General features: G+C 33.8%; 1 protein-coding gene across 1 annotated transcript in view; it reads right to left on the bottom strand.

Moving 5' to 3' along the window:
* Positions 1-1,306: 1,306 nt before the first annotated feature.
* Positions 1,307-16,335, bottom strand: part of LOC150093276 (uncharacterized) — a 281,578-nt gene continuing 266,549 nt past the window's right edge. The window contains exon 3 of the mRNA XM_090414078.1: positions 1,307-3,574. Within this exon, the coding sequence (XP_090270204.1) occupies positions 3,287-3,574 (288 nt within the window). The 3' untranslated portion in view covers positions 1,307-3,286. The remainder of the gene's footprint in view (positions 3,575-16,335) is intronic.

Raw genomic sequence — 16,335 nt, 5'->3', positions numbered from 1 at the left:
CACAAAGGATTCATTTCGACTTGCTTCAGTTCTCTCGGTGTCATTCACTCAGTTTACTATAAGAACAACTGCTGGTAAAAATAACATAACAATACATCTGTAGGAGTTTTAAATGATCCACCTGTGGAGTGATTGTGCACAATTTTGGACCAGAATCAAAAATAGTTAGCCACCATAGGGAAAAAACCTTTTCAGAATGATTTAGCATAAAATGGCACTGCACTTAAGAACATTGAAACCATGATTTTTCTTGGACAAGTGACATGGCAAGGTCATCGATATTCTGGAATGCTCAAAATATTCGTGATAATATTCCAATTGGCAGCACCAACAATCATAGCAAGACAAATTTTTAAAAAAATATATATATATTTTTTTTTCTTCTCTGGATTTGCCTCCAGTGGGAGGTAAAAATACCCAAGTGATACCAAGGTTGAAGTAATGCAGAAGTCATACTTCCATATATGAGTAGCCAAAAGGTGTCGCATCTCATTACTAAAATACTGTGGATTAGAGATAGATGTTGATAGTTTTTTTCACTTTTGTATTATAAATTAATGATGGCAAGAAATCATATCCTTGGTTTCTTTTAAATATACATAGATATGAAAAATTAATGAATGAAAATACATTTAAATCATGTTATAATTCTGTTTAAAATGGAAGGTGTAGTTTAAAAAATTTGAAACCAAATAGTACACAAATTAGTGTGTACTATAATTGGCCCAGGTCTGACAGGACTAATATATTTTGAACCTGCACAAAAGAGGAATCTAGTTAATTTTTTTTAGTTGGGGGGGGGGGGGAGATTTGCAAATGCATTATTAGGTTTTGCAAAGAAGTTCTCATTTATTTTAAATAACTTTAACATGGAAACAATATGTTTTTATGTTGGAAAACAGGTTTTCCTACTTTTCCTTTCAGCAATAGTTTTCAACTGCATCCACTCTTCATTTTGATATATGCCAATGTTCAATTTCTTTTGCTTAGCTTGCTTCAAAGATCCAGTTTCCTGAAGCAATTTTTAGATGCTGTCAATCAAATAATTAATTTATTTTTCTCTCTGTGTATGTGTGAGTGAGAGAGAGAGAATCAAGAATAACAGTAAAAAATTTGATACACTAAGGAATTTGTCAAGTTTTAATTCAGACTAACTAATAATCTGCATAATGCTTTGAACTCAAATATGAATAATTAGCTTAATAATAATTATTCCTCAACTTCAAGCCCTCTTCCCTTCCAAGTGTAAATAAAATTAAGGTATGAAAATTTAGTATTTTGCTAAAGAAATGACAGCACACTGATATGGTACAAATCAAAACTGTGAAACTTTATTTTACAAGCCATTAACTATATACATCACGTTGTAAAAAGAAGGAAAACAGTGGTGAGCTAAGCAGTAGCAGCAAATTTTTAACAATTTTTTTATTTTTTTTTATTATCCCCATTAGTCACGTGGACTATCTTGGTCTAGTGCAGATCTGTATACAGTAGAAAAAAATTAACAAAAATAAATAAAAAAATCTCAAATATGTTTCTTGGGGGGGGGGGCCCCCATTGCCACCTTGCAGACCCATATATATATATATATACTTAAAACTTAAAATACGATAGTCAAGTCTATGGCCTACTAGCTAATATACATTAATGAATCAAAATAAACTTCTCAAGAACAATCTGGAACTCACCATGAAGTTTTAAGATAGTACAATGCTAGGCACTAAAATAGCACACTCAGCACAGGTTCATGAAGCATTACCAATTACATATATTATAAATGAGAGCATTAGAAGATAAAAAAAAAAAAAAATGATGAACTAGCTCCTTTGCTTACAGATGTATCACAAAAAATTCTGCATTGGCTCTGGTTTAGCTGTCTAATGGCAGCCAAAATGAGACGGGATTGTGAAATCCCGCTTCTATCACAAAGTACTGTAAGGCCTACTATGTCATGTTTTAGGTGAGTACATAGATGCATGTCACTACTGTTTCCTCCTTTCTTATTCTGAACTATTATACAGCATAATGAAACACTCTGACAATATTTGTTTGGCATGTTCAACATCCACTGTTTCTCAATATCTAATATAAAAGATAAGATTCTCTATACAAATCTTGCATTGGTCCAACAAAGGAAGCAGCTTCTGCAGAGACACTCCTTTGCAATTTTTCCCATGACCAAAGCACCATGGGAATCAAGTGCAAATATAACTCTGACCTGCATTTATATGGTGTGCATGTTGCCTAAACAACATTAAAGGAGAAGAAAAGGGGGAAGAGAGAGAGAGCTAATCTTGGAAACCAGGGATTCAGAAAAATGTTTTCTCCTAACTAAGAATTCTTTCCCCTCCTCCTATAAATTCTAAAACAATCTGCATTAACTCTGTTAACTTCTGTGAAGGAAATATGAAATATTAATGGCGTTATCTTCTGCACTGGGACCATCAAATTGTTGATATTTGAATATTAAATAGCTTTTTCATTACTCACAACAAACATTTTATGTACAGGCTTAGCTTGTGATGATGCGATCTGAGAGAATCAAGGATTAACCATCTCTCAACACAGTTTTCACTATCGCACAACACATTACACAATCTGTCATTACTGATACCATTTTTAAAACTACTACTAGTGTCTTGTGTGATCTATGATGGCCAGGACAGCTAATCCCAATTAACGTTACTTTGAAGTAACATTCATACTATCCTGAAATCTTTTTGGGTTTTTCAAGACGTCTTAAGTTACAAAAGAGAACAAGCTATGTTTGCTAATGATTAGGAAAGGGTAAAGGGGGAGGGGAAGGGGAAATACATAAACAAATGGTAATTCTACAAGATATGATTATTGATGACAACCTATGTATGACAAATCTCAAACATATGAAAATTTGGTCAGCTATTTACAATGCCATGTACTTTGAACATCCTACTCGCAACATTTTTATGCCATCTGATTATGGGGGGAAAGAAAGAAAAAATCGTATATACACATGTATATAGATTCATGGTTAAAAGACCAATGAGTAATAATACTATGGAATAGTTATATGTTACAGAATGACGAAATGTTGTACATATACAAATCTCATTTCATTATGACATTCTAGCAACAGTATACTCTTCATGATGCCTCCAAAGATTACAGCTAATCCCCTTACTATGAATACCTATTGTACTAACAACTGGTGGGACACAAAATCTAATGTACAGAATGTGTATTTGAGTGAGAGAGAGAGAGAGAAAGAGGAGATACATATAATTTAAATATACAGCGAACTATTGTGTTATGATGATGCTTGCTGCGGTGGAAGAGGAGCTTGTTGTGTGGCTGTAACCGCCTGCTGCTGGATGTGCATGGATGGTGCAGTTATATTTGGTACCTGAGGAGGTGGTGGTTTGGGTACTTGCTGAGACTGTGACAGCTGAGTTAAGGTTTCCTGACTTGCGTTGGCACGTAAAAAGCCATTTTCATATTCAAGCTGAGAGATGCGATCCATCAATTCTGTGATCTTCTCTTTTAGTACATCTACTTCTTCTCTTACAGCAAACATTAGGTGACTTTTCACAAGATCCTAGGTACAAATAAAAATTATGTTAAAATTATATGAAGAATGCTTTCTCTGGTAGTGATTTTTCAGATATATGAAATGAAAGATCACAACAAGAACCTAGGCCTCATACATAATTTATGAAATAGCACTAAAATATTATACAATGAAAAGATCCACAATATTATTATTACGTGACACCTACAATATTATTATTATGTGACACCTCCAGGGAGTCCAAAGACTCATAGAGGGAGAGTGTGCCAACAACATTGAACCCCTTCCAACTACTAACCGTGCTCAAACTTGCTTAACTTTTTGCGAGCCATTAGTAGCAGAGGCTCTACCAATCAACCAACCTTTGCTGGCTATATATTTGCAACTCTTTATCTATGGCTAAACAAGCCTATTTACCTACTGAACTTATTTTTCATTTAACAGAAGTTTAAATGGTTAAATTAAACTTGCCAAGAAATTATATTTTTATTAAAGCTTAAACAGTGCATGCACAGCCTATGATAAAAATCAACTGGAGAACATACATGTTCTCCAGTTGATTTTTCACTAGCTATGATCAAGAATATTAGATGGCAGTTGTATTCTTTTGTCGTATTTATCTTGCACACTGGCTAGTGCTTACACTTAAGACTGACAAACTGTTTGTTTCCTTTGGGAAATAAAATTGCATATATAATTTGTAAAAATAAATAAATCCTCTAATGACTTTTATTACCAAAGGGAGTAAGCAGTGTTCCTTTAGTTCTAATTAACTGAAGTTTGGTGGTCAGTTGGTCTCCATTCTTTGGTCATCCCTGATAGTAAACTATTAATGAATCAGCTTTTAGGAAGGAGATTAGAAGTTTTAAGTGTGATTAGAGTCTGCTGATCTTTCTACAGTAACAAGCCAAATTGTTATTCAGCGAACTGATAAATGTATGACCATAGGCAATCAGTTAATAAAACTGATTTGCATATCCTTAAAAGATCAACACTATCTTTTAAGTTTTGTTGATGTCTATGAAATTTTTCAAAAGCATTTCCTTTTCAAGGTAAAATGGAATTAAAGCTTATATGTCTTAATACAGAAAACAAGCCCACCTTGTTATTAGGTGTTGTTCATAAAATAGCTAGATGCAACTTATTCTATGATTCTGGCTAGACAACTTTTATTAAAATCCAGTATTTGGAATCTTTACAAAAATCTGTGAAGATTCCTTTTATTTCATTTGGTCAATTTACAAGGCCACAAACAAGGAGCAAAACATGTCAAAAGTGTATATGTATGTATATGTGGTATATGTGTGCATGTGTGTGTGTGTGTGTGTATATATATATATATATATATATATTGCAATAATTGTCCATCCTGATTTTTAACAATGGATAGATCACAGATGAAATACTTTTAAAAATCATTAAGGTCCCTGGACCTCATGCCTTTGGATTGTTTTAATTATAATTTTATTTTTTGCATGGTGATAAAAAGTCAAGTTTACAATTGCAAACTATGAATAGTGCAGGAAATGTAGAGGGCAATACAGACAGAAGCACCAAACATTTCATTTGACTTGTGATTTGCATTCTGTAAAACTGAGAGGAGAGATGTTACTCATGTATCCAAGATAGAGAGTTTGAGCATCTCCACTAAGTTTATTGTGGAAAACGTGTTTGAGCTTAAAAAAAAAAAAAAAAAAAAAAAAAAAAAAAAAAAAAAAAAAAAAACATATTTAGCCACATTAAATATGGATGACATATATCCCTCCACATGCTTTGTATCCATGATATTTCAATGTCATAATATCAATGGTATTGGAATTTTAATATGCACTTCAACATACATTGCAACCTTGACATATATATATATATATACACACACACACACACACACATCCAAAGGCTGGTGGGGTTCAAGTGTATAAACATAATTTTGAAACAACCTGAATATGACATCTCTGTCACATTTAAGTTTGTTTAAGCTAAAAAATCCATTTAGAAAACAAAGGGAATTAATTAGAATATTAAGAAGGAATAGATGCAAATCTAAGAAGAATTTTCATTTTAACATCATACTAATAGATACACATAAATTTTGAAATGTTTTTCAGGTGTCTTCATTTATTATCAATGAGAAATCAGATTTAGTATACAAGAATTTGACACTGATACCATTAGGCTAAAATTAGGTAGAAATTAGTGTTACATCACATCACAAAGGAAAATATAAATAAGAAAATGAACAGTATTCAACTGCAAACAATTGCAGTTGAATGCAATTGTTTGCAGTCTCTCCAGATATGGCTACAGACTCAAATATTACTTGGAAAGAAGTAAAACAAGTTGGAAACAAAAAAAAGCTAATTATGAAATGAAAGACAGTCAAGGATGTATGTGATCTGAACTGGCAAAATAAGATATTTGAAACACTTCTGAAAACCAATACCTGGCACTTGAAAGTAAATTTTTAGATTACCTTACCACACATTTACTTGATAAGTTCTCTGCAATGGGTAAAACATTCCTGGCAAATTAAAGAAATTAGTAAAGCAGATCAGAAAACAGAAATCTGGCAAGTAAATAAAGAGGGGACCTCAGAAAAACTTGGCAAAAGATCTACAAAAGTTATGTGTAAAAGTAGTAAAAAACAGAAGCCATAGGAAAATTTATTTTCATTACTGAAACAAATAACATTCATCCTAAAAATGCTTAAATAAACATTTTTGACCAAATTTAAAAAGGGCTAAAGAAAATTTTTGAAGACAAACTTAGAAATGAACAAGTTGGGTTTAGATAAAGCTATCAATTACTATGTTCAGATTTTTATTTTAGATCAAGAATAATATTTTTATTTTTTGACAAGGGTCTGAGGCCATAATACACCATTAAAGGTTAAAAATTAGCAAGTATCATAGAACTACAGAATGTGAATTCTACTCAAGAAAGGTTACTAATGTGTACTATAAGTTGACCTTTCTTGAGTAGAATTCACATTCTGTAGTACACATTAGTATTAATATTTTGGACCAGTTAAGGATTAGATAATACAACAACCACTGCTCTAGAAACTAAATATATTCTTTTCTAAGCTATTTTTCAGGCCTCCAATAAATAGGTGTAGCACTCACACACTGACAGAAGAAAGAAATTCACCATCACCTAAAGATTTTCACAGATATCCATGCCACAGTGAGATATGAACCCAGAGTCCACTGAATGAAGGAAATTTGGGAAACATGGATAGTGTGCACACACAACACAGAAAAACATGCAAGTCTTTTTACAAATGTTCCAGTTGATATTTTAGATCTTATTAGAGAGCTCTTTTCACCAGACATTATCAAATTAGTTGAACACTGCCTCTGGTCCAATTTTCTCAATAGTACAATGTTATTTTTTTATAAACAGCAGTTTGGATTAGCATTAAGTAGTCCTTCCTTCAGATGATCCCCAAGGAACTTGTGTACTGGCAGAAAAGCTTTTGTTACCCAATTACAGAATGTGGCAAGTAGACTAAAGGATGGCAATTTACTGAGTAGGTCTTGATACCCTACAATAATTAAATGCTCTGTTAATATCAAGAGTGACCGCACGTTTCTCTAAACCTTTTCATGGCATGTGCTCAGTGATGTATGCTAAGAGATCAACTATAGATCTAGAGTGGTAAAATTCATACTGGTGGTTATTGATGAATTGGCAGGCCTCTTGAATAATGAAGAAGTTGATTGCTGATGATTTTTTCTATTGCTTGGGAGAAAGTCACCAATAGCAGTTGATCAGTAATTGGATGACTGACTTTACTCAACACCCTCTTTTTTTTTTTTTTTGAATCAGTGCCAACTGAATATAAGATTGCAGAGAAGATACAGGACAAGTGTTAGTTCTGAAGCACAACATATGAATACTACAACTGAAGAGATGCTATTGGGACCAGGAGACTTTTTAGGTTAAATTATTTAGTTCTTTTTCAGATAGTCTTTCTCAAAAAACTATAGAAACCATACGGTGCACTGTTGCTGGTATGATAGGAAGTGATTTGATTCTCTATGCAGGAGTTGAAGAGCAATGCAAGCGGTAAGTTTCATCTTTAGGTACTAACTACAACAGCGATGTCATCTGGATGAGAGGGAGGTGCAGGTGAAGTTGTCCAATGGTCTTTGCAATGGATCAGACAATAAAACTTCCATTTGGACTAGCTGCAGTATATGGCTGACAGTAGATAAGACCCACGAGAGAGAGAGAGAGAGAGAGAGAGAGAGAGAGAGAGAGCTGCAAGTGAGCATTGGAAGGGACACAGATCTGCAACTCTTAAGTTTATAATGAATAACTTTATGGCACAGATGGAGAAAGAAATGATAGATTACAGAGAATCAAAGGAGAATGTACATTTATCCTACTCTTAATTATTTGTCAGAGTCAAGAATACATTTTTGGCAAAATGTGCACCCAAATGGTCTTCTGAGATGAGGATAAAATGCAGCCAAGCTATGAAAAATGGTGGTAGTTAGTTTACCAGTGACAAAAGTTGCCATCTGTTCAGAAATAACAAACTGTGATCCTTTAGTGTAGTTTTTAGTGTTTTATGGGTAAATAGTCTATTGCAGGGGTAGCCAACTACACGTCCTTTTGGAGCCAACATAATTTTGGTAAGACTTAGAAGAGCCACAACCTTTGACTGATGTGATTGTATGGGAGTAAGTGAGTGTGCGCATGGCGAGGTTGTAAGGAGCTTGTAAGAACTGTTTTGCCTAATTACACACCTAATTTTAAAGCGCTTACTAAGAAAATGGATACAATGAAGGCCTCTACTAGTAAATAAGTAACTAAAATTACAGTATTCTGTTTCGACTTTAAAATTATTTTAATTGTTCAAAGTAAACTTGATTTAATGTGTTTCAAATTAAAAACTTTTTTTATTATTATTTTTCAATTAACCCTGGTTTTCGCTCTCTTTTTTTTTTATTTTGCTCCTCTTTTCTGTTGTCTCCTCTTCTCTTTTTGTTTATTTTTTCCTGGTAGATCATGAAGAGCCGCATGATGCGTGGATGTAAGCTGCATATGACTCGCGAGCCACCCCTTGTCTATTGAATTGTTTTGGGCTGTTTGAAAGTTCCTTTGATGGTCTAGCAAGGTTCTCAGTGTATCTGCAACTGTGTCCACAGCTGCTGTTGAATAGGAAAAACAACCTTAATTTTCTGAATTTTGTACTAGACTACTTTGCTTTTACTTAACTTGGTCATGGAAGATATTAACTGAATCCAAGGTTCCTTTGAGTTTTGATTGATTGTACTGTGCTCAAGCAATTTAAGTTTATCTGTGTTGATATACATTTGTTTCGATATCATTTTGGGAAAAGGGAAAATATGAGGAAGAAAGAGGATACCTGGGAGCAAGTTGTGTTTCAAAAGGCAATCTTTTAGATAATTTTTTTTTTTTTTGGTTAATTTATGGAATTTGATGTGTCTATGCATGAGAGAGAGAGAGAGAGAGAGAGAGAGAGAGAGAGAGAGAGAGAGATGCTTTTGAATTGTGTATTTGAAATGTGTGCATTTATTTTCTATTTAGTTATACATTATTCAAAAGTATAGTGTTGTTTACTGACTAGGATGGTTATAAAGATAAAGATGGATTAGTCACTTCTTGAAGTGTGTTATGTATTCTTTAAGTTATGTGCATAGTTTGTGTTTTTAAATCAGATGGAGTTGACTAGCTGTGATATATAAATGACAGGGTGAAAGTGCAAATGCAGTAAGTGAGAATGCCAAGGAGAACCAGTGCTATTTGTTCTCCTCTTGGCATTCTCACTTAGTCTTACAGGTAAGAAAGATGAAAAAATGTGCACGAGTGAGTGATCTTGCTGAGAAAGAAATCACTGAGAGCTTGAAAGACACTGTTAACAATACAGATAGGGCAAAAGTTGGAAAGAATAAATGCAGAATGATAGTGAAAGAAACTATAGTGACTGAGAGACAAATGAAGAGTGTAACAAAGTTGGTATGAAAGATATGAAAATGAATGAGGATATTAGAAGTAAATTGGTGAGATTGAGGATGTAATTAAGGCAATTGCAGAGTGTAATAGAGAATCTGAAAAGTAAACTAGCTTTTGAAAGTGTCAGAAATAAGATGCCATTGGAATAAACAGGAGATAAGATATACAATGACAGCAAAGGGTGGAAAGTATAATTTTTTTTAAAGGTACTTTATGATGAAGAATGTTCAAACAGAGCAGAAATTGAAGGAACATTTGAGATGAAAGTTAATTGGAAGAGTGACAGAGGCTATGGAGAGGAGAGGAAGTGTAGAGAAATTGTTGTATTGAAATGAATGATTTATGAGAAGTGTGAATGAGGTAGCAAAGAAAATGAGTAGGTTGTCAGACACAATGTAGAATAGCGAGAGGCAGAAATCAGAGTGTGTGCTGTTGTATAAGAGCAGAAAGCTGAGAAGAAGGGCAGTGATAACGAATAGCATGACAAATAGGATGAGAGGAAGCAGGGCCTTGATTATGTGGATATGTGAGAGAAATCTGAAGGTGAGAGAAGAGAGGAAGGGAACTCTCTGTTAGAGATGGTCTGTATTTGAGTGAGAGTGAAGATGGATACAATAATGCTAAGAGAAAAAGAGGAGTGTGTATTCAGACAGGGAAACAAAAATTGATGGGCTGTGGAGCAAGTTACCAGAACAGGTACCTTATGAATAGTGGTGGTTGAGAGCAGAAGTAGCAAAGAAAATGTTTTCTGGAGTGAAGGGTAAAGAACTATGAAAAGGAAAGAGGAACTAAGGAAAAGTATTATGCTCATACACAGTCCTGGCATAAATACTGTTACAATTTCTGCACACAACTGCGCTGCCAACAAGAATTAAGCAAACCTGGTTGCATTACTGGCACTGTGTGCAACCAACATTTGCATGTTTATCAGTAGAAAGAGAGGTCTAGCTTTATGGGTTAACATGCAGTGGGAAGATTATTATGGACACCATGTAGTTGTAATAGCACTTCACAAGGTTAGAATGCAACCATCTGTTATTTTCAACATGCTAAAAAACACTCAGAATCAGTAGGATTTGTCTATGATACAAAAGACCTATCTGATCACCAAAGAACAGGTCAACCATGCTGCATTAGGACACAACAGCTTATGAGGGCTGTGAAGGCAAGCCTCTGACATAATTCCGTGCGAATGCAGAGAATGATGTCTCGTGTACTAATCGATAACCTGGGGATGAGCCTATTGTTGTTCTAATGCACACTTACTAACATCACAACTTATGCAGTAGTAGGTGATAATATCAGAGGCATTTCTCCAGTGGTACGTGAACAACAGACACAAAGATATCCTCTTCGCGGATGAGAAGATTTTCACAACTGAAGAGACATTTAACTGCCAAAATGATTGAGTATATGCCCTGCATGGTTGCACAGCACATGCCATAGCACCCAGAATTCAGAGAGGTCATCACCCCATGTCAGTGATGTTAGTAGTGGTGGTGGGGGACGACATATCAGGATGTGAGAAAGGAGTCAAAACCTCTGCCAAAGTGTATCAAGACACTATCTGAACCTGTGGTACAGTCCCCTGAACAGTACCTTCAACAGAACTCAGCTCCCGCACATAAGGCAAGGACCACACAACAGTGGTTGGAGGTGAATGTGCCCGACTACATATCACTATCTGATTGACTATCTGGAAGTTATGTGAATCTGTTGGACTTCAAATTGTGGTCAGAGCTTGAGAGAGAGTAGCCTGCAAGAAATGACATCTCAGCGTTGCAAGCTGAGGGTGGATTTGGAGCGAGCAGTGGAGCGTTTCTGTTGGATGTTGTGCATGCTACCATTGATATGTGGCCTCTCAAACTTTGGGTATGCAGTATGCATGAAGGCAAAAGGGAGTGTATGTGCTGAAAGCTGTAAATGATTTACTGATAGGTTAAAGGTGTATGTCTGGTTCAAGTTATAACAGCATTTATGGCTCGACTAAGTACACCAAAGTAAAGAGCATTAAGAATAAAGGGATAGAGTTTGTGACCCTGATAAAAAATAGTTGGACTGTAAATAATTGGTGTCAATGAGCTGTGGTTGACAAAGAATGAAGTATATAGCATTTCTGGAAAACAGACAGGATAAAGAACAGAAATCTTTCTAGAGTTGCATTGTTGTTAAGGGGAGATCTATTCACTAGATGTTGTTGCAGATGTGCCTTCTTTTTGCTTCCTGATAAGAAGCTTGTTTTTAATTATTTTATTTTATTTTTCCCTATGCAATAGCAACATTGGAAAGAAATGAGTTCAAATCCTGTCTAAGATATGAAGAACCTTCATAAAGGCTTTTCAACTGAAAGCAAATTATGTACGCTCCAGATGATGATCTTGATGTGAAGATCGAAACGTCGGGATAATAAAAAAAGTTTTTTTAACACGGTTGTAAATTCCATAAAAAATTTTTAAAATGAAAGCAAATTAAGTAAGGTAGTCTCACACACATGTAGTAAATTTTTTTTCTCCAGAATCTTGGATTTTTCACTTGGAAAAACAGGAAAACTAGCCAGAACAACAAACCGACATAATATACTGTTCTCTTATCTCTAATTACCTCAGCTGTAATTCAAAACCAATTCTTCCAATGCTGTTCTCTTACAGATTATGCATTTTGGTTTCCTTGCAGTGATCTTTGTTTTCATCTTTATTGATGCATTTGCTGCAGATGGCAGCTACATATGACAGACAACTTTAGCATGCAATAATGTTAGTATGTGAAATAGCTCAATAAGTGTACCATGTATAATCTGACAAGCCAGTTAAGGTACTTTACCGTGACAAATGTTGGATGTAAGAATGAGATTTCTCATTAGTTACAGATTACTATCTCTGTATATGAGGATGTTGTTCTTCATGGTTGCATCTCTATGCACATATATCCTTGTTGGAAACAGTTTCACTCACAGATTATACTTCAAAGTAGTTAAGAGCTAAACATTTACCCAAAATGTGTTGTTTAGAAGTTATCCTGGATGTTTGGCACGATGTGTCCACTGAATGTTTTCTTTTGAGAGTTAAAAAATGAAAGAAAAAAAAAAAGAGAGAAAGATTTTAAGAAACACGTAAACATATCCAAGTTTTTCTGAGTAAAGGTGGGTGGTATTTTTTCCCATACTGTATGTTTGCCTGTAGAGTGCAACACAAGGAATGATAGGTTAACTATTTCTGGTGATGTTTTTGCCTTTTGTTCTGAGACAAAATTTCTACATCTATTGGAGAGCAAGAAAGAAAGAAGGATTTACTGCTGCAGGGATTTTTACATTCAGAGCTACATATGAACATCCACTATCTAGAATGCAAGGGCTATCTACAGAGAAAGAAACTCAGACACACTGGTGATCTTCAAAAGCAAGCCAACAATAACTACATATTTGTGGCTGAGACATCTAGGAATATCTGTGTCACTGAAATAAGGACCAAAGCAATACATAACCCCCAGAATTCTATTTCTAGATGTTCACCAGATGCACAGAATGGCAAGCACTGATCCTATATGATGGTCTAGAAAATAACATAAACACGCTAAAAATAGATAAAAGAATCAGAGTTGAAAATATAAGTATAAAGTAAAAGGAAGAATGAAAAGTCTCCTCCTCTATAAACAGGTGCTCCATATGGAAAGAAACTCAAGAAATCATTGAATGTAACCAGGATATTAGGTTTGTTTTATCAATTAAATGACAGACATACAGCAATTGCCAAGGTTAAAATGTAAACACAACTAAATGACATTAATGTAATACAATGTCATTTAGTTGTGTTTTATGTAATGTAATGTAATGTAATGTAATTAATGTAATGTAATGCCTGACCCCCCCCCCCCCCCCAAAAAAAAAAAAACTTGTCTAAGTATCATTGGCATAAAATCCCTGCTTGCTTTAATTAACAATTTGAATTTAATATGGCATGGATTCAACTGGTCTAAAACACTGAGATAATTTTAAAATTTCAATATTTTCATTCTTTGGGTGATGATGACAGTAGACTTCTTATCTATATATGCTGTTAAAATACATCCTACAGATTCTAAACTGGGTCAAGATCTGATTGTATTTCTTAAACCACTGACAGACATCTGTGCAATGGGCAGATGCCTTAATTTATACTACTCAGTTTATTTATTTGCATTAGTTATAATCTTTTTTTTTTTTAATGTACAGTTCAGTGTATACATTGCATGCATAGATAAGAATATATAGCTGTTTCTTTTAAAACAATTAAATTCATGAACATATATTTCATCATGTATTCAGTCTGATGTTCCAAATTAGGAATTTCAAAATATTCATCATCATTTAAATTTCTTAAATGTATCCTCAAGGAGTAGGTACACAGGAAATTATAATAATATCACATGAACATGTTTACATTATTATAAATTTTTATATCAACAAATTTCCTCCAAACTAATCTGCCTCTTGTCAGGATGCCAATACTGTCTGATTTGCTAAAGCAACGATTCTTAAACTTTGGGGTCACAACCCCTCCAGGAATTGCAAAAAGGATTCTTGGGCCACAGTAGACAATGATAAATGTGAGTAAATTAAATATTTATTAGAGACCTATTGAAATTATTATACACTACAACCTTTTCCAATTTTTCTCATTTTGATCTACATATGTAAAGTTTGTATACAATAAAAATTTAATTTATAATATTAAATATAACTATATGTGTAAAAGTAAAAGCATAACTCAACCAGTACTGCCAGGGTTTGCTAATAATTTTGTCTTATGTCACCAATTTATTTTTATTTTAAAAAATGTGTTCTAAAATATTTTTGACTGCATCAATCCACTTGGATTTTGATCTTTCTCTGAATTTTTTCCCTACTATTCTGGCATCAAACAACTGTTTTGTTAACCTTTCTTCTCCCATTCAAGTGGACATATAACCACCTCAGATCAATGCTCACATATTCTTGAATACTAACAATGTCAAGGTCCTTCGTAATATCTTCAATCTTTCATGACGATTTCACCATTTACATGCATTTTTCTTTCTTTCTTACCCCTCCCCCAGAACCTCTCAAATCTGTGGTCTCTATTCTTTTTTTTTTTTTTTTAATTAGCTTCAGATAAAATTAGTTTGAAATTTTTTTTTTTTTTATTATATTGCGAATTAATGTTTTGGTAATTTTTCTAATTCCATATAATTTTTTTTTTCAACCGACATCCCCACTATACTAGCTTTGCTTATTCTGTTGTCTATTTCCACATTTAATTTGCCATCTTTATTAAGTAGGTGAAATGTTTTACTTGTTCTATAGATTCTTTATTAAGAATGCAGTGTTCATGTTTTTTTTCATGTTCCTGCAGTATTCAATTCAGTTAAAGAATCTGGAAGACTTCTACTGGATTAATTTAAATATCTCTAATTTTGATATATATAATGTCACTTTCCTTCATAATGTGATCCATATAGTTCTGTATATTTATCCCATTTACACTATATAATTGTTGCAGTTTGAAAATGCTTCCTCTCTCTCTCTTGGCACCTTCTATTCCTATCTACAAAACTTAAATACCTTGTTATTTCCCCCTAATTTCTCACCTATTTGTCTTAAAGTGAAAATTTGATCTTGACAATAGCTATTTGGCCCAAACTCAGCTTGCACACCAAATTTCTCTTCCACTTTTCTTAGCCTTTTCTCAAGTATGCCTGCATACCTGGAATATGGGAACCATAATTCTCCCATCAGTTTTATTTCCCTTTTAACAGATGATAGCTTTATTCCACTCATTCAGAATAACCTTCTGACCAAGTAATTATGCAGTGTAAAGACTAATAAAACTATTAATACTTCTATACATGAAGCATTTCTGGTTTCTGCTTTTTCTACCCCAAGGAATCATATGTACCCCTGAGTGCATACCTCGATTATTTTCTACCACAATTTTGTCACTGCTTACCTTATTTAAAAATCTTTCAAACTAATTATTCTGCAAACCCAAAATATTTTTTATCATCAGCTTTATCCTATCTGATTTCTTCTCAGGAGACCTTCATTTTGAAGCTTAAAAAAAAAAAAAAAACATTTTGACACCTTCTTGATATTTATATTCTATGCTCTTTATACCGAATTCTTTCTATGCGTCTAGTTAGTCTAGTAGCTTCTTTTATGCATCGCTTATTTTTCTTACATTTTTTCTCTGTATTTACTCAAGGCATCTGCTGAATTAGCCACTAGAAACTTTTGATATCTTTCTTCTTTTCCAGGACTGGTTCTAACTTCTTTTGGGTTAACTCAAAGTCATTTTTCTATCAATGCAGACAACTTCACTACATTCCTTCCTGGCAGAATTAATTGGTATTTATTCCCCCCCCCCCACATACACATTATGCCAATAAGTATTTAAGGTTTAATTATTGTTTTTGAACTCTTCTTGTGTTGGAACACAGTCTTAGTGATAACTAGTCTGTGTCCTGAATGGAAATCCAGCAGGTACTTTACTATTATCATTATTAGCTTTGCTCTTTTATCCAAATTTTTCCAAAATATTTCTATGTCTGGATTAATTTCTTACTCTGCTGTTTAGATCTCTAAAATGAGCCTGTTTTATGTCAGCTGCCTTTCCAATGACTTGAAAAATTCTCCCTCTTCTTCCTTAGTATATCACCTTCTAGGATCATAAACACAAATAAATTTTCTTGTTCAATTCCTCATTTTGAATTATGCTCATATCACTATATATGAAATTGCCTACCAATCACGAAGTTTATCTTCATATTTAGTGCTAAATGCTATAGTT

Source organism: Typopeltis vanoorti, chromosome 24 (assembly GCF_054136105.1).
Source record: "Typopeltis vanoorti isolate ZY-2024b chromosome 24, IOZ_Tvanoo_1.0, whole genome shotgun sequence".
Taxonomy (NCBI): domain Eukaryota; kingdom Metazoa; phylum Arthropoda; class Arachnida; order Uropygi; family Thelyphonidae; genus Typopeltis; species Typopeltis vanoorti.
This window is presented reverse-complemented; position numbering and strand designations above follow the sequence as displayed.